The sequence below is a fragment of the Numenius arquata genome, chromosome 12 (assembly GCF_964106895.1).
Source record: "Numenius arquata chromosome 12, bNumArq3.hap1.1, whole genome shotgun sequence".
In the NCBI taxonomy this organism is placed as follows: Eukaryota; Metazoa; Chordata; class Aves; order Charadriiformes; family Scolopacidae; genus Numenius; species Numenius arquata.
In genome coordinates this window covers 21,967,599-21,986,837 of record NC_133587.1, presented here as the reverse complement: position 1 = coordinate 21,986,837, position 19,239 = coordinate 21,967,599, and the positions used below count along the sequence as shown (strand labels likewise).

Below are 19,239 nucleotides of genomic sequence, written 5' to 3'. Positions count from 1 at the left end.
ATATTTCACGAATAGGAATGCATAGCTTAGACTTTAACAGACAGAGTTAGGAATATCATATGCATAACCCAGAAGAATAAAGAGTCATGCCACAATTTATGTCACCATTCATCCTTGTCGCACACAAATAGTTATTTTCTTAAGCAGAAAGGGAACTTCCTTCCAGACCGGAAAACAAATTAATCCATACATCTTCACATCTCCCCAAGTCTCTATCCAGCCAAATCTACTCCTTCGCACTCCACAAAACGCAATTAATTTACTGCTAGGTTTTCTTCAGAAGTGTTGAATCATCCCACTTTCCAGTCACTTGACCTTCATTTCATTCTGTGTCTCTTGTACAACTTGACACTAAGGCAAAGTTCTACACCCAGAGCTCTTCTAAGCATGCTCAGAAACCACACATTTGTTTAGCGCGAGGACAAATGCCTGTACTTTGGTTGCAGAGTGGATTACTTTTTCGTTTAGCTTTGGGCCCCTCAACACAAGAAAGACGTTGAGATTCAGGAGCGAGTCCAGAGAAGGGCAATGAGGCTGGTGAAGGGGCTGCAGGACTAGTCTTATGAGGAACGGCTGAGGGAGCTGGGGTTGTTCAGCCTGGAGAAAAGGAGGCTGAAGGCAGACTTTATCGCTCTCTACAACTACCTAAAAGGAGGGTGTAGAGAGGTGGGGGTTGGTCTCTTCTAAGTAAGAAGTGATAGGACAAGATGAATCAGCCCCAGGTTGCGCCAGGGGAGGCTTAAGTTGGATATTAGGAAAAAATTCTTCACCGAAAGGGTTATCAGCATTAGAACTGGTGGAAGTGGTGGAATCACCATCCCTGGCGGTATTTAAAAGACGTGTAGATGTGGCACTTAGGGACATGGTTTAGTGGTGGACTTGGCAGTGCTAGGTTGATGGTTGGACTCAATGAACTCAAAGGTCCCTTCCAACCTAGGCCATTCTGTGCCTCACCTATTCCTACAAGTGTGGCCTCTAAAGGTTCCATTGGCCATAAAGCAGCGACTAGTGATTCAGAGCAGTTTTAACTCTAAGCCTAACACCATCACAGCCTACAACCAGAGAAGATCCCACATCCTAGACAGCAACTTGCTAAGAAGAGAGGTTATCGATAACAATTAAAAGAAGCCCACAACTTCATAGGCACTTAGAGGCCTACAAGACTCATTCAGGGGTCCTGAACTTCGCTGACACATACCGAGCAAGGGGACTGGGACGTTTGGCAGAAAGAGACGGCAAGAAGCCTCCCGCAGACGCCCCTCCTCTGCACCTGGTGGAGCCCTCCTCGGCCGGGAAAGCGTTCCCCCGCCATCGCCTCAGGTGCTGGTGCCCCGCTCGCCCCCCGCCTGCGTCCGTCAGCGGCGCGCGCTCCTCCGAAGCGCCAGCCATTGGCGGCGCGGCGCCGCGCCCCTCCCGCGCGCTGATTGGCTGGCGGCCCCGGCACTCTGCGGCGCTGTGATTCCCAGGCGCTGTGGCCGCCCGGCTGTCGGGAGCGGAGCGGGACTGGGGCGGCCGACCCGCCCCCGCCGCGGGGACCCCGGCGCCTCCTCGGCCCACCGGCCCCGGGGCGCGGAGCGGGCGGCGGGAGGAGAAGCGGGGAAAACACGGGGGTCTCCTCCTCCTCTGCGTGCAGCGGCGGTCGCAGCATCCCCGAGAGCGGGAGGCCAGGAACAAAGACTCCACGCAATCCCCAGCGGCTCCACCTGCCCCCGGCGGAGATGGCGTCCCTCGGTTTAGGGGGGCTTAACGTATCCGCCCGCAGGAAGAGCGTCCCGGCTCGCAACGCGGCGGTGGAAAGGCGGAACTTGATCACGGTTTGCAGGTGAGCTGCCGCGCCGGGCCCGGCCCGGCCCTGCCCTGCCCTGCCCGATGGGATCCTTCCGGCGCCTCCGCGCAGGTGACTGGCGGCCGCTCGAGGGCGGGAGCGCCGGCGGCAGCCCTGTCGGGGGGAGGAGGGTTAGCTGGCCTCCGAGGGGGGTGTGTGTGTGGGGGGGGTTGCTGGCCTCCAGGAGTGGGGGGCCCGGCCTCCGGGGGCACGTAGCGGCGGGAGAGGGCAGCCTCCTCCATCCTGACTCAGCTCCTTGGGGAGCGTTTGCCTGAGGCGCGTTGCCGGGCGGCAGAGGCGCACCCGGCAGGGGGGGCGTTAAATGCTTTTTTGGGGGGAGGGCGGGGGGAAGTTTGGTTTCGGCACCTCGATGGCGTTGCTAGGGCGGGGCGGGGCAGCCCGATCTCTGGGCAGTGGGACTGAGGCTTTCCGTCTTCGTGCAAACAGTTTGTCATTGCGTCGTTTTCTCTTAAATGACCGCGGCGCGGCCGCGTTTGGAATTTACTCTTGGTACATATTGGACATGAAGAGAAACCTAAAGCTGTTCTTGCAGGCTGCTGCAGAAGTGGCTTGTCTTCTGGTGCCATAAGAGCGGTCCCGGGGAGGCTGCCTTCAGGGGATATTTTTATCTGCAAAATCTAGATCAGGAGATCTGCGGTACAGGCTAGACCTAGTGTATTCAAATTATATATTTTAATTTTTCTTTAGCATCTTAGCGCTGAGCTTACACAGGCGTAATAATTATACTTCCTATGGCTTGACATGTGTTCCCACTCCTGTCAGTGTTGAATTCCTGCAGCGTTTCCAGGTGTGCGGTGCTGACCCGTTACATCATGGCAAACTTAAATACTTGAATATGCTGGTAACGATGACTTTGGGAGTTCGTTTGTTTCGATTGCTAAATTTTTAAGTTATCAAACTGATTTGAATATTGTCTGGGGAAGGTCCAGATTCATATGAGGTATGATACAAAATTTTAATAACGTACCAGGACAACTACTAGATAAATTTGTACCCTCACCACTTAATGCTGCAGCAGTATTTTTAAAAACAATTTAGGACCCCATATTCTTTCTCTTTTTTTTTTTTCTTCTTTTGTACATTGTTAATGGGTTTTACAAAGTGTAACTGTATCATCTGGCTACTGAAAGAAATTTGCTCCAGTATTCCTTCAAGTCCCAGTATCTGGGTTTCAGAGTAGCATCGATACTATTCCATCATTTCCCAGGCTGTTCTATGTACTTCTACTCTTACCTGTGAAAAATATATGCAACAAAAACATTGAAAAAGAAAGTTTTTAACAAACTTGCTGAAGTAGATCAAATGGAAGAAACAAAAGTTTTCAGTTTCACTGTTGTTACTGTGATATAGATGTTGCCAATCTACAGGCTTGGGAACAGACCAGTTTTCTCAAGTAATGACAACTGTACAGGATATAAGCAGCTCTTTTAAAATGACTATGCTGTATTCTACAGAGTTTGCTATTTTTTTTCGTGCCTCCTCATTTGAGAGGAACTCTTCTGTACTCTGTGCTGTTACATTTTATTTTTTGGTTTGTTTATTTCATGTCCTTGTCTGCAGCTGAAATGATGTTGTAACAAATTCAAAGATGCTTAGAAATCTGAGGGAATTTAGTCAAACACATACAAAACAAAGAGCTACTGCAGAAACTACTTGAAATTGGCGTATTTTAATTATTTTCAGTGAAACGATTTAATTTTGCTATCTCTTCACAAAATCTGAAGTTTCTAGTTTGTGAATACACCTTAAAATTTGGATGATGACAAAGAAAGGATGATGAGGAAAGAGGATTTGCATTATTATGATGTGCATACATTTATTTATATTTTTATTCTGCCAGTTTAAATGTTTTAAATGTTTCTATGTTTTACTGCAGTTATTACACATTTTGTGTTATTGAAAAGTGTAATTTTTTAGGAATTGCCAAATTAGTATCAAACCCAGTAAGATAATAGTCTTTTCCAATAAAATCCTATGAGAATATGTAATATTTCTGGTAAAAATATCTCCAATGAATTGATTCAATTAAATTTGGATGGTATGACTTGCTACCCAGTGAAGGTGAGAGATGACAAGGAAGATACTCTTCTGAATTACCATCTGTTAACAGTGTCTGATAATTTAATTCACTGTTTTTGTCAAAGTTTCAATTTAGCAGATTTTAACTTAATATATTAAACCAGTCTTTGGGTTTTTAGTCTTTTCTTACAGTGATGATATCTAACTCCTCACACGGATATTTACTGCTTTGGAAGGAACAGTTTGTTTCCACCAAGTGTTGAGTGGCACTGTAGCTATGGGAAGTAACAGGGTTCCTTAAGTTCCATAAACCAATTGCATGTGTAAATGCATGGTTATGTTTGTGTAACTGCACAACCGTGATTTAGGTTGCAGTAATTTTTAGGAATTTTTTGTTTGAATAAGTAATACATGTTCTAAGCTCTGTTTCTTTCCCTACCTTTTTTCCCCTACCTTTTTTCCCTAAAGTTTGATGCCTTACATTTTCCAGTAAGTGGTGCTGGGATTTTGAGGTTGTTCTAGGTTGTTCACCTTGTTTTAATCTAGTCTTCCCTAAGATTCATAGATCAAAGACCCATATAGCTACAGAACCACCAAAAAAGTAGAGACAGGCCTTGGAAGCGAGGGTCATAGCTTCTGTTAATGCAGAATTGAACAATTGTCAGGAAATGTATTTTTAAAATAGTGATTTTGCTAATATGCATAAGAGCTGTTGCAGTGACATTGACCCTTAGCTGAGCTGTCTGGTTTAATGTCCAAACCACATCCTCCAGCATAAGGGATTTTAGTTTGTAATCTTGGGGATTATTCTATATTAATAGTTTACGTTCTTTAAGATGGCATTTTAATGACATTTCCCAGATTGTAAGCTAAATAAATTTGACAGAATCCTTTAATTCATTTGAAAACTGAAAGGAGCAGAATCTGACAATGAAAAGTGACAAATTCATATAGCAGTCAAATTTTCTATTTATTTGCTTTTTGACTAGAGGCTTGTTGCTGTTTTGGAAATAAGCCTGTAGACCTGAGATATACCCACAAAAGGTTTGGCTTTGGTTTGGAGTTATTAAAGAAATTTGGGAGACCTTCTTGTGCATCTTGCAAAACAGTGGAAGAACCTACCCCAAAAAGATTGCTTATTCAGGAATGTTTCCCTCTTACACAATTCAGAAGGTCTTTTTAAGGTTGGAGAATGCTACTGTTTCTGCAGCTTTTTTTTTTTTTTTTTTTTTTTTTGGCTCAAGCAAGACTAGATTCATGACAGAGAAGAATATATAAGAATCTGAAAACATCAGAGTTCAGGAAGGTAATTTAGAAACACTGATATTGGAATCTCTTCAATGGCAGTTCCCATATGAAACAAACAGCCCTATTATTGCAGTGACACAACGGGAAATGATTTGATAAAAGACTTTTTTTTTTAAAGAGTCTTGAAGCAACGAGTATTGGAGCTATATTACTCCTCTGCTCCTACAAAAAGTTAATCATAGAAAATTTTATTTTCAAACCACTGTACTTTCTCATGCCCTTTTTTTTACAGTTTCTCTGTTAAACTCTGACGTGTTGCTCTAGAGTGCAGTGCGGCCGGAGCAGCCCACTGGAGAGGAGATGAAGTTGGCAACAACAAAGGGAAACAAGAAAGCTGCTCTAACTCTACTTGGACATTTTTTCTTCATAACTCTTGTGTTCTTTAGACCTCTCCTGTTCTTTCTTGACTTTCAGTCCCCACATGGTTCCACGTAACTGTGAAAGAGCATGGGCTTTCTTTTCTGGGGGGCTGTACACTGGAAACAACATATGAGGCATGTTTCATGACTGAGTAAAATTGCTTACCTAGTGCTTACTGTGTAACCTTTTCTCAAAGGCATCACTCCTACATTCCTTAAATCCTTCTTCCACTGTATGTGGTAAGCATGGTGAAGTGTGAATGTCATGCAAAATGTGTTTGTGACTTTTATATTAGATTTACAGGTATGTTTGCCTCTCTGTAGTACTGGAGAAAAAATTAAAAAAACCCCAAACCAACCAAACAAAAAAACTCCAAAACCAACACAGGAATATTTGCTTAAGAATTTTTTTAAATATCCCCCAAAATATTTCCTGTAAATCAAATTTTGCCTGGCAGCGCTATTATTTTCCTGATCTATGGAAATAAGGTGTACGTACTCGCACTCCCTGTCAGTTCTCTTAAAAGCAAATTTCACCCAAACTTGACATAGCTATAAGGTTGCTTAGTTTTTTAGTGAAAGCGTTTAGAGGTGGAAATAAATACTTCTATGGAGAGTGTGGTGGCAGTGACACGAGCACTTAAAAAGACTACCATTGATGATGATGAGCTGTTATACTGTCTTTTCTAATCAGACCCAAGGTATTTAAAAATTGTTGTATCTTTAAAAAGTAGATTTTTTTTCAATTGAATTGCAGAATGCTTTAAAATTAAAAAAAAAATACCTGTGATTTTTAGAAGTGTATGTGAATTACTCATTTTTTCTTGAATATATCTCCATTTCTGAATACATATCCCATATAGTATTAACCTGTGAACTTTTAAGTAGGACACTGAATAGAGGAAAAATAGGCATAGCTACATATTATACACTACTTTGTTTTGCAGTTTATGGACGATCGTGTCACCGAGTTTTAAGATGATATTCCTATATATAGCCCAGTACATTACACTGCTAACTCACAGTGTCTTGCGTATGTACCCGTGAGTGAGTGATGTGCTGCACCTTCTCTTTTTCAGATCTGCACGGTGTGGGAGGAGTCTTCTTGTTAGAGTTAATACTGACTAAAACATGGCATTGCTATATACTTTTTTTTTTAATTAAGAAGGGGTTTTTTTAATAGATAATTTCACCGCTCTTTTATAGCTTTGAGGCAACAATCATTACTGCCATCAGAGTAGTCGACAACAGTGATGGTGACTAGGTAGAAATTTACTGGTGGGCATGCATGTCTTTCACTTACTCAAAATTGGTTAAAAATGTGGAGGAGTTCAAAACTGAGTCATACTTGGCAGTGCAGAAGCAGCTTCCTCCCCCACCCTTCTCGCTCCTGATTCCTGTCCTGCCGAAACCTCTACAACAATAGAAGCTGCAGGAAAGGTGGGACAGGGAGTCTTTATTCAGAAGTTTACTTCGTATAGCGTAATTGAGTTGAAACTCTTGAAATTTATGTCAATTTAGTTTGAGCATAATTAGTTTCATTTAGTAAATGAGCATCTGGAGGCTGTGCCGACTCCACTAAGGATGCAGTTTACTTTTACAATGCAGAGCATTTTAAAGTAGAATTGCTGCTTCAAGCAGTCTCGTTCCTGCCCATGCCTATATAGAGTGGTGGGTCTGCAGCTGTGCCATAGAACTGTTTGTGTTGACATGCTGTGAAGCGTAGTTATTATGAATGTATCCATATTTAAGAGTCACTCCACCCCTCCTAAAGGAAAAATCTAGATCCGTTCATAATGAGCCCCGTAAAAAGTACAACTGGCACAGCTGAGGGGGCAGTGTGCCTGGGTATAGGGGCTGGGATGAGCCAGCAGAGCGAGAACTTCCCAAGCTGTACGGTACTGTTGAAGTTTCAGTGTTGTGAAAACTGTTGCCTCAGGCTCTAGTATGGCTCCATTAATACAAAGATTGTTGCGAAACCCACAATAAATGGCTTCAAAATAAATGTTACTTTCAAAGTTGAGGACGTCTGAAACTTGCCTTGAAACTCAAAACCAAAGAACAAGGAGAAGAAAAGAAAATAAAAATGGATTATGATTAAAATGGAGAAAGCAAGAGTAAAATCAATTTTTGTCATATTTCTTGAGGTTTAAACTATCTTCTGAATAAGAATGAAATTGTGTAAGTGCAGGTGTAACTAAACACAGCTAACTGGCTAATGGACTGGTTACATCTCGTCTGCTTTTTACAGTGGCTTGATTCAGCTTTTCCAATTTCAAATGTTAGATCATTTAAATTGATAGCTTTTCTGGCATAATAATGAAGTAATATGATGCTGAATAAGGATTGCTCCCATTCACAGGGAAATCAGCCTGTCCAAGATAATGCACAGAGTTAACAGTGCGTAAAAATTCGTTCTTTTATAATATGTTTGGATTATTCTTGCATTAGGATGAAATGACAATATTCTCGTAATAGGATAAAGTTTATACTTCTGATTCTTGGGCATGGATTTTGAGAATAGGAGGAGCGTTGAGCAGTGTCAAGCAAAAATCATGATCTTTAGGGTTACAAAGAGAAATTGATGTTGGATGCCTTTGAGTGCTTGTTTTTGTACAGCTTTATTAAAATAAGTTAGAGAAAAGCAAAATAATTAGAAAATAACAAGCTTGCTTCTTCATAGAAAGTGTGGGGATTTTTGTTTTGATTTTGTTTTTAAGGCTTTATGCCTAAGACCAACAATATCAATTGTATTTCCAGGCTGTTTCTCAATGTGGTATGTGTTTGTGTTGCTCTGACTGAACTTGAAATCATCAAGGTTCTTTGCTTGTTTGATGTCTACAAACTGCTGTCCTGCTGCAGAGGACCCACAGCTAGCCATGTAATTTATCACTGTCCTGTACTTTTGCTCTAGGTTTTCAGTCAAGACTCTGATCGACCGTTCTTGTTTTGAGACTATAGATGATACTTCCCCTGAATTTAATAATTTTGCAGCCATTCTGGAACAGATTCTAAGCCATCGACTGAAAGGTATGTTAATTAACGTATTTACTGGTGATGTTTTTGCCATGAGAATTCGTTTATGTGAAACCAATGTACATCTGTAGAAACTCCTTGATGCTGAATGAAAGTGTTGGTTTTCTTTGTGTGTCTGTCCCTTTGCTGTTGGCTTCCTATTGTTCGCGTTACCGTGAAAAAATCAAGGAAACGGGTTTTGTGAAACATATTTCCAGTGTTCTTGTTATAAGTGTTCTTGGCTGGTAATTAAGGAAGCGGATGTTACCATGGTGCTGAGCTCTGTCTGCTTTTCTGCTTTATGATAAGGCTGTGTCCTAAGAGTTTGAGTCTGAAAGACAATTGCAGTGTTTTCTGCTTTAACAGAAGCTATAGAGAGCATATCTATGGCGCTGCTCCCTTTTCTTTCTCCCTTCCCTGCTTTTGTTGCCTTCTTTTCCAGAGAATTGTGTTTAGCTCCTTTCCTGCCCGTCCCCCCACCCCCCTAGCGAAGCCGGTTTTTGCTACTGGAATGTAATGGATCTGGATTGAGTTGCTTTTGAGAAAGGTCAGTTGTTGATTTTCCTCTTGTATGGGAGTCAGATGTTGTTCTAATTCAAGAAAATGTCTGTTTGCATTTTCTGATTGTTCTAGAGGAAGCTGCCTTGCTAAAAGAACAGCATGTTCCTGAGCGGTAGCAGTCACTAGAAAAGGACTTTGGAAGCTTCTCTTCATTTCTCAGTTCTGTGTACGGTTTCTGAAATTATTTGAGGAATATGAAGGACATCATAATCATCTAAATATAGATGTGTAATATGACAATCTACTCCTTTTCATACTTTTGCTTTTTAATATTCATAACTAAGGTTTGTGAACAATATTGTGTGTAGGCTGACATTTGAGTAGCTCAATTACTACCTGCTGTCATTCTGTCAGAGACGGGGAAAAAATCACGCAGTGGGGTTAGGAACATAGTGTTTGTCACATTGTGACAAAGATTATTGAAGTGATTATGGGTACTTAGCAACTTGACACTGCAGGGAAATTGCTCTGTTTTCTCCCCCAGCTTCAGTGATGCTTGAGCAAAAATCATTATGATTGTTTTTTTTATACACCACCACCACCACCACCCCCACCCCCCCCGCAACATTCTTTTGCTTCACAGCTGTTATTCAGGACAGGCAGAAGCCTTGCAGGGTTGGCAAATGGGTCTCAGGCAAGTGGAATTTGCAAGTAAAAAAATATTTCAAATAAGAAATAGAGAAAATCAAAAAGCTAAATTGTTGTTTCAGTCTTCCCCTTGTAATTACCAGTATGATTTTTCTAAGTTTGCAGAGTTAAATAAAAATACGGAAAAAGACAGCAACTTGTGCATTGTCTTGCAAATGGGGAATATTTTGGAAATAAGCTAGATTTTGGAAATAATTTTGGAATATTTTGGAAATAAGCTAGTAATTGTTTTATTCTTTAAAACTTGAAAGAGAAATTGAGATAGTAAATGTACCATGACAATTCAAATTTTAAAAGGGTATATATTATACAACACAGGGCTTGAAAGAAATTGCGTTTTATTGATGGAAATGACTAATATATTCTGAATGCATACTTCATGTCAGTAGGAACACACAGCAGACTGGTGATTGCAGTGGGTTGTATAAAATGTTTTAAAGCAGGCAGAAAACACATTATCTGATTGTCTGTGCTAAGATAAATGGCTTCATTGTATTAAAATCGTCAGGATAATCCCATGGGAGTGCAGTTAAACGGATGATCCAGGTTTGAGAGTTTGAGTATATAGACCTTTACTTTCTTAAGGCCATGGCAAATAACAATTCTTAGTCTTTAACTTACTTCAGAAGTACTGGGTGAGGAAAGAAGAATTAGAAAAAAAAAAAATTAATTGTAAAGGACTAAGTTTACTTTTATTAGAATACTTTTACAGGCAGCTGTCTCTTCTGACACTAAATGTAATGTGTTTTTAAGGACCAAAGCATAGTCTTGATGGAATACATTGACTGTTGCTGTGTATTGGTTTTGTGTTCAGATAGGATCCAGACAAAACAAAAGGGAAGGAAGAAGAATAGCCATTTTAAGGGGAGAAATGGATTAGAATTACAACGATTAGAATTTCATGCTTTTTCCTGGAATCATTGCAGTTAAGAATTCTGGAATAATAGTTTTCCAATCCTCATCCTCCTGGCTGTTCTGCTAAAAATGCCAGATACAGCAATATGAGCACCATTTTTAAATTGATATTTGATAAGTAATTGATCTGATGTTGTCAGCTCCAAATAGCAAATGGGTCATGAAACAACATTCATAGTGGTTTGGGTGGTTTTGTTGGTTTGATTTTTTTTTTTCTTTTCAGAATCTTTGAAGAATTTAGTTTGGCGAGTACCTCAGGAAGTCGTCTAGTCGAACCTCGTGCTCAAAGCAGGCTGTCTCAGATTGCTCACAGCATTTTCCAGTTGAGCACTGAAAATCTCCATGATATTTCTTAAACTCAGTGCAGTTTGCTACAGACTTATTCCCCGCACATCACCTTTGTGATTACCTTTCCTTGGTATTGGCCGTGGTCCTCACTGGATCCTGTGGTGAGCCAGACCAGGAAGTCAAACAGGCAGAAAACTAATGACTTTCCCCGTGGATGCGCTTCTTAACCCACCTGCTTATTTTCTTAAGAGTGCTTGAGATGTGGGTGTTTGCTTGGTAGTAAAATGAGGTCAGCATAAATATATCAGCTCACATAACAGAGATCTGTGAATGCTGCTTGAATGAAGGTATCTGTTCATGGGACACAGAAGACTTAGCACATATGGCACCAAAATAGTTCCAAAAAGGTAACATAATATGCCATGACCAAAAGGCCACATCTGTATTACCTTATAGTTAGATGTACAGCAATGCCAGTAAGTAGCAGTCAGGAATAGGCCAGTGTTTTTAGAAAAAGCAGCCTGGCACTCAGCCTGGTTTTGACTTGCCCTAAGGAAGAGAGTGAGCTGTATTAACTGTCTGTTCAGGGATTACAAGCCATTGACTGCCTTCTGCTCTAGGAAATGGACAGATACTTATGCCTGTGCTGTGTAATTTGTATACAAATGTATGTGTGATAATATTTAAAGCAAGCTGGGTAATTTCAGGAGGCATTTTTTTTCCCCGGATAGTTGTTTGGAATTTGTTCCTTTATTAACCATTCCATACTGTGGAGGTTAAGATGTAGTTGTCTTGGTGGTTTCTTGTTTTCACTGCTGGCCACAGATTTTTCAGGTATATTTCCTGTAAGTGTCCTTTTTATCAGATCAGCTAAGAAAATATAGTTAGTGCACAAATGGTAGGGGCATCAAAAAGGGTTCAACAACAGAACTTGGGATTTGATCACAGATATATCCTACATGATTTAAACCCTAAAGTCAATTCAAAGTGATGTATATATTGTCTTTACTAGGTTGGTGTTGTATAGTTTTCTGCCTTTTTCTATCACTTGAAATTGATAGTTTTAACTGAGTTAGTACTGAAGAACATTAATAACTATTGCAGATTTTTCTAGCCATAGTCTCAAACATATTTATGAAAACTGTTGTAATGTGTATGTATTTGTTGACTCACTGTTTTCATTGTAATATCCTTTAAAGCAAAATGTGTTCATATGCAAACTGCTAGCCAGTATGCATGCTTAGAGACAGCTTTGGTATATAAATTAAGTTCTGTCACTGACAACATATATGGTGCATTTGTTTGTGAGTTCTTCAATTCTTGCATGTTGTGGTTACTGTTAACGTACTCCTTGTCTATGCACTTGCATTTACCTCCATAATGATACAAAACAGTATGCTGTACTGGGCTATGTTGACACTTTCACAACTTCTGTGCGCCTTTTTTCCTGTACATTTAGAAGGCATTAGAAACATGTCAAAAGCTTCTGCTAAAGTTGCCTGTGGAAGCTGCATGTCTCTGTATCTGATCTATGTTATTCCTAATTTTTAGTGACTGTGGAGTTCATTTGCTTTCTTTTCTTCTTTCTTTTAGAATACTTACTATGAGTAGTAAGCTACTAGGGTGATCAGTGCTGCTTGAGTGGAAAGATAAATGTAATAATTTTCTTCCTTTCCTCATTCTATAAAATGTTCTAGTTTCATGCATTGTCAGTAGTCTGGTGGTAGCAATGGTTGTACTAGTGTTGTAACCGGTAAATGTTCAGGTTTTGCACCACTTCTTCACAGTACGGTGAATTATTAAATAAATAATTTTTTAATTGGTAACTTTTCTTATGCAGTGCACAATTTAGCCCTTCTCATACAATTTTTATTTTACTTATTTTTAGGAGGGAAAAAAAGCACTTACTACTACCTGCTGTTTCGTGTAGTCTTTATTTTTAAGCAATGAATATGAATATAATTTCTATTGATTAAAATTCCCTGAATTCTAATAGTTCAGGCATAAACAGTGGTTGCGAAGGGAAAGGATATGAATTATGTCTGCAGAAGACAATTTGCACTTGTAGGTCTAGGTCACAGGTGAGGAAGCAGGATTCTTTGAGTGAGTTAGATGCAGCTTGTAATGCTGCTCGTCCTGAGGGAAACAAGTGTGCTGGGTAAAATAGTTAAGGTAATGGAGATATAATGGGGGTGAAAAAGGTAGGTTAAGGAAATAAGAGCTGAAGGCACTACTGTCATGAAAAAGGAAGTCTAAGCATATAGCTGCTGTAGCCCTTTATTTTTGGTGCAATAATGCTATTAGAAGAATAGCTTTTGTTACTAGATTAAATACTTATACACGCTTAGTGACCTTATTACTGATTTTGGCTAAATAGAAGTAGTAGTGCTCTGGTGTAATTTGTGATTTAGCTCATTCTACTTTCTCATGCCAGTTTATTACCAACAAGTTGTATTAAGACTTATTTTTTACAGGATAGAAAACTTTGCTGTGAACTAAATAATGCAGGGAAGTCTGGAGAAAACCTGCCCGTACCTTAGAGCATCCTTATCATTATTACTTTGTAATTGAGGAACTTTGTAGATATGAGATTGAACTGTGTTTGAGTAGGAATCAAACTGTTTAATGTCTTTATTTGTGAATAATTTCTTGGGCGTGAAAAAAGATCTGCAGCAGCTAGTGTTACAGATGTTTGTATCTAGTTGTCAGACTGGAGCAGAAATGAGCTGATACAAATAGGTGTGTAGCAGTATTCAAAAATGTGAAATAAAAAAAATTCACAACATCATTTCTATTTGCTTTGCAGTTCTGTAGACAGGAACTGAATTAATTTGAACAATGCTTAATATTAAACTTGCAGCTTCCATGCCTACCTAACAATTTTGTTTGGCTGACAAAAACAATAACACCATTCCTGTTGGAATAGCTGTCAGCTTCTGTGTTTTCTGATGACATATAAACTTTGTGGCAAAGACCACATACTCTTTGTCCTTTGGACCTCCCAGGGAACTTACTCTTTCCTTAAGTATAAGTTTTTGACAGAGTATAAGTTGTATACTAGAATTAGCTTTCAAGTTTATTAGGACCCTTTAGAATCATAGAACAGCCTGGATCAGAAGGGACCTCGAAAGATCATCTGGTCCAACCATTTGTGGGAAATGGAGCCTAGATGAGATTATCTAGCACCCTGTCCAATTGCATCTTGAAAACCTCCAGCGATGGGGACTCTACCACATCCCTGTGATGGTTGTTCCAGTGAATGATTGTTATTACTGTAAAAACCTTCTTTCTTATGTTGAGATGAAACTTTTACCTGTTGTCCTTTCTCTTCTCCATGTGGTGTCTTGTAAAGAGAGGGTCTCTGTCATCTTTGTAGACACTTTTTAAATACTGGAATACTGTGATGAGTTCCCCTCTGAATCTTTTCTTCCCTAGGGAGAGAAGACTTAATGCCTTCAGTCTTTCCTCATGGGGCAGGTTCTCCAGCCCTTTGAACAACTTCATGGACCTCCTTTGGACCCTCTCCAATCTGTCCATGTCTTTCTTGAATTGTGGGGACCGGAACTGGACACAGTATTCCAGGAGGAGCGCTGAGTAGTGGGAACTAGTTCATTCCTCGTTCTTGAGAGTTCTTATGGCTGTGTACATTGAGTGCATTGAGGGCCAAACAGAATTTCATATGCTGAAAGTTTTTAAAATTGTAGGGAATATACAGCTTAATATCTTATTTAGTAGTTCTTAAAATACATTCTCACTATTCTTGGAGACTCTTTTCCAACATTTTTCTGTGTATAGAATGATTAAGGAAGTTTTTCTTCACATGATGTTAATTTCTAGAGTGTGCGCAAGGTTTAAAGTTGTAGGGAGCAAATAGTAAAATATAGAAGTCTGGTTCACAAAAAGTCCTGAGCCAGCTCAGTGAAGACAACTCCTACTGAAGTCTGGAACCCACCATCCCCTGTTGCAGAGCTGGCTGCAAGATGAGAGCCCACCGTTATGTCAGGGTATATTGTAATTATGGACAGCTTGCTTTGTTGGTCAGCGTAAGTCAAATAAGTGCTGTGCACCGGTATGTATTTCTGTTATAAAGGTATTTTTGTTTTTAAATAATGTGTTTTTCAGGTGTTCATTTACAAAAGGAATTGTTTTGAATTGGTGACTTTAGAAAATTATAGAGTGAAAGTGTCTGGTTTTTGCAGAATATTTTCTGTCCTTAAGTTAGTTTGAAAAAGCCACAAAATTTATTGTGTGATATGCTTGCCTTTATTAGTTGGCACTGTAATTGGTGACATGAAGTCATCTTCACACTTAAGTTGCATTTAATTGTGCAGGTATAATCCCCAGGGCAGAAATGTTTCTGATACGGTAAAAAATTTGAAATATATCTGTAGTTTTTCATATTGTTAAGATGCTGTTGAATTTTTCTTGCTGTCCACTACACTTGGCATTTCAACAAAAATAGTAAGTTTGTAAGACTGCTTACCTCATTGAAATTCTTTTATTTTAGTCCTTAGAGCTGAGAAGATCTGAATCTACAGTGACTGAAGCACCCTGGGATTTTATTTTTCCTTTGGCATATTGAGTCATATATATTAGTTCTTCCTGCTTTCTTTTTTTTTTTTTTTTTGTTCTTACAAGTCTTTTATCAAGCTTTGAATTTAATAAATAAATCCATGTGGTGAAGTAAGCAGATAGATCACAAAGCCAAGTTATATGCACCCTCTAGGGAAGAAAAACAACACCATTTGAATTTCTTAAGATCATGGGGGACAGATCTTTGACACTACTCTAAGTATGCTTGGAGCTAAGTCATGCTAGATAAAAATATTCTTGTCATCATATTTTGGCATTTTATGTTTGGTATGTATGATTTCCAGCATGTATGATCCCCCTCTCTCCATTGGGTGGTCACACTCAAAAGTGTTGCAGTCAATGGCTTGATATCCAAGTGGCAACCAGTGATGAGTGGTGTTCCTCAGGGGTTCATATTGGGACCAGTGCCATTTAATATCTTTGTCGGTGACATGGACAGTGGGATTGAGTGCACCCTCAGCAAGTTTGCCAATGACACCAAGCTGTGTGGTGCAGTCGACACGCTGATGGGAAGGGATGCCATCCAGAGGGACCTGGACAGGCTTGAGAGGTGGGCTTGTGCGAACCTCATGTAGTTCAACCAGGCCAAGTGCAGGGTCCTGCACCTGGGTCATGGCAATCCCAAGCACAAATACAGGTTGGGCAGAGAATGGCTGGAGAGCAGCCCTGAGGAGAAGGACTTGGGGATGTTGGTTGACGAGAAGTTCAACATGAGCCGGCAATGTGTGCTGGCAGCCCAGAAAGCAAACTGTACGCTGGGCTGCATCAAAAGAAGCGTGGCCAGTTGGGGCTGTTCAGCCTGGAGGAGAGAAGGCTCCAGGGAGACCTTATAGCAGCCTCCCAGTCCCTAAAGGGGGCCTACAGGAGAGATGGGAAGGGACTCATTATGAGGGAGTGTAGTGATAGGATGAGGGGTAGTCGTTTTAAACCGAAAGTGGGTAGATTTAGATTAGATATTAGGAAGAAATTTTTTACTGTGGGGGTGGTGAGACGCTGGACACTGGACCAGGTTTCCCAGAGAAGTTGTGGATGCCCCATTCCCTGGAGGTGTTCAAGGCGCTACCTGGTCTTTTGGAAGGTATCCCTGCCTGTGGGGGATGCTAGATGATCTTTAAGGTTGGAACTCGATGATCTTTAAGGTCCCTTCCAACCCAACCCATTCTATGATTCTGTAATTTGCAGTATCAGTCTAATATTTTCATTCTTGAAATCTGACCTTTCTAACAACAAAAGAATTGGAAACGTCTGATAAATTAGTAAAGCTTCAGAACTACAAGTCAAGACTTGAAATAAAATAAAATTAGCTTAAAAATAAGATTTCATGTTATATGGAGAAAGGTTTTGTGCATATGTAATATGGCAGTCACCAGAGGGTAATGTTCATCTTACTTTTTACATACCTGTTCACAGTTGTATGCTGTTCAGTCTGAAAAATGGGGCTGGACTGTTATGTCTGTGATGCAATTTATTTGGTGTGGAGTGATTGCAAGTAGTATGTAATTTTGCCTTTCATTTTCTAACTGCAATACACTGCTAGTTGGAAAAAACAGGATTTTGGTTAAAGCACCAGAAGATATATTGATTTGCTCAGTTAATTTTGGTCAGCTTCCCAAGGAACATTCTGTGTGTACTCAAAATAAATTGTGACTGCAGAACTTTTTTGATCATGCATCACTTTTTCCTTCAATGAAAGCCCATTTTGAAAAATTACAGTCCGCTCCCAAAATAAAGACACCAATACCACAGCAAACAGTGGTCTTTTATTTATATATATTAAAAATATTTTTTTAAAGAACTAAACTCCCTTTTCTTGACTGCATTGGTGAAACACGTGGTACTACCTAAAACAAATAACAGAAATACTTCTTGCATCATATTTTTAAGTCATAACAGTGTGTGCTCTATTGTGATTTAAGGGTCCTGTGAAGAACTCTATGGTATCATTATACCATACTAACAAGGGGGGGGGAAAAAAAAAAGACAAAATACACATTTGTACACAAAAGTCCCAAACTTCTCCTTGTGCATCAGTGAACTGCGTAACGCAAGTTGGTTTTTTTTACATGTGAGCCAGTTTTCAGTAGGAATTTATGGACTTGCTAGTAAAAAGTCCTGACAGTGCAGGCAACCTATGGGGAAGTATTTTAATTATGTTCATCTCCAATAAGCAGAGAGGGAGATTCATAAATCTTTACATATCTTGTATTTTGATTTAAGGTCAGATCACCTGGTTCGGCTATGAAAGTCCTCGTAGTTTCTGGGACTACATTCGAGTAGCTTGTCGAAAAGTCTCTCACAATTGCATCTGCAGTATTGAGAACATGGAGAATGTCGGTTCTTCTAGAGCTAAGGTAGGGAAGAGAAAGGTCAAATTGACTTTTTTTTTTATTACATTGTTTTGTGTAAAAATATAGCTGACATTTCTGTACCCAGAAGAAAGGCGTATTGCTAAGCTTGCCCCACAAAATTTTTCATTGTTTGAATTAATTATTTTTACACTTACCTAGTAAATATATTCAGATTTAAAAGTGGGGTTTTTTAAGAAGTAAATATTTCTTTTAAACTTTATGTTATTTAGCAGAGTAAATCTCAAATTCTCTATTCAGTGAGCATGTTGTATTATAAAATGATTGCCTTCACATTTTCAAACGTACATAATTTTTTGAAAATGCAGTATGTTGAGGGAAATGAAGTTCATGCAGGCATGCCTAACAAATATTATTTTAAAATTGTAGAAATAATAGTATATAATTTATGCACTCATAGAAGAGGTGTGATCAGCTCTTGAGTTTGTTGGTGTAATTGTGCAGGAAGCCTTTAATAGATTTATTTGCTAATAAAGCGCCATAGCTTTAAAGGATTCATATAGAAATGACATCATGATTTCTGGTTGTAGGTATGATGGAAACGCTAAGAATGTGTTTATATGCATATAAACTGAATAAGAATAACCTTTAAACTGACCTGTCATTAAATCTTAATAACGCAACAACCAACATCTAAAAAAAAAAATACTCTTGGATGGAGTTTGCAAGTTCTTTTTACCAGATTAGAATGCTTTTCAATAGTTTATATTCCTGTGTAAAGCAGACTTGATTGATAACTGAGAACCTTCTGACTTGAAAGTAGTGTAAAAGGATGCACAAATTAATGTTCTTAATCCTTTTTATTCTTAAATGAGCTCGAGTCAGTTGTTTGAACAAGTATCCAAACTATGTTCTATGTCTATTCCAAAAATCCTGTAGTTCCAGATTTTTCTTATACTCTGAATTATTCACAGTTGGTGTCATTGGTCAGGTGCAAATAATTAGCTTGTTATATACAAAACCTTTGTAGGTTTTTTTCAGGGGCACGACTGTGTGGTTAGTACAATTTAAATTACAGGTACTTATGCAACCACAGTTTTCTTCCATAAAAGATGATGCTTAGATTAAGCAGCAACATGAGTCCAGGAGATCTTTGAGCAGCTGTTCTGATGATCTATAGTATTGCAGAACAGCTTATTTGCTATATCTACTCTTGCCCTTTTCTTCTTTTGACTCAAGACTCAGTTTTGAATTTTATATAGTAAACATATTTGTAATTTGTGTGAAAGCTTTTAAACTCTTGAGATGCTAGGGCAAAATGTTATTGTTTGGTTTTCCTATCCAGAGTATTACATGCTCTTCCTAGCTCTCAATGTACTGG

General features: G+C 39.4%; 1 protein-coding gene across 1 annotated transcript in view; it reads left to right on the top strand.

Moving 5' to 3' along the window:
* Nucleotides 1-1,718: 1,718 nt before the first annotated feature.
* RUNDC3B (RUN domain containing 3B) overlaps nt 1,719-19,239 on the top strand; it is a 54,413-nt gene continuing 36,892 nt past the window's right edge. Inside the window, exons 1-3 of the mRNA XM_074157104.1 lie at nt 1,719-1,822; nt 8,447-8,562; nt 17,770-17,903. Coding sequence (XP_074013205.1) covers nt 1,719-1,822; nt 8,447-8,562; nt 17,770-17,903 — 354 coding nt within the window. The remainder of the gene's footprint in view (nt 1,823-8,446; nt 8,563-17,769; nt 17,904-19,239) is intronic.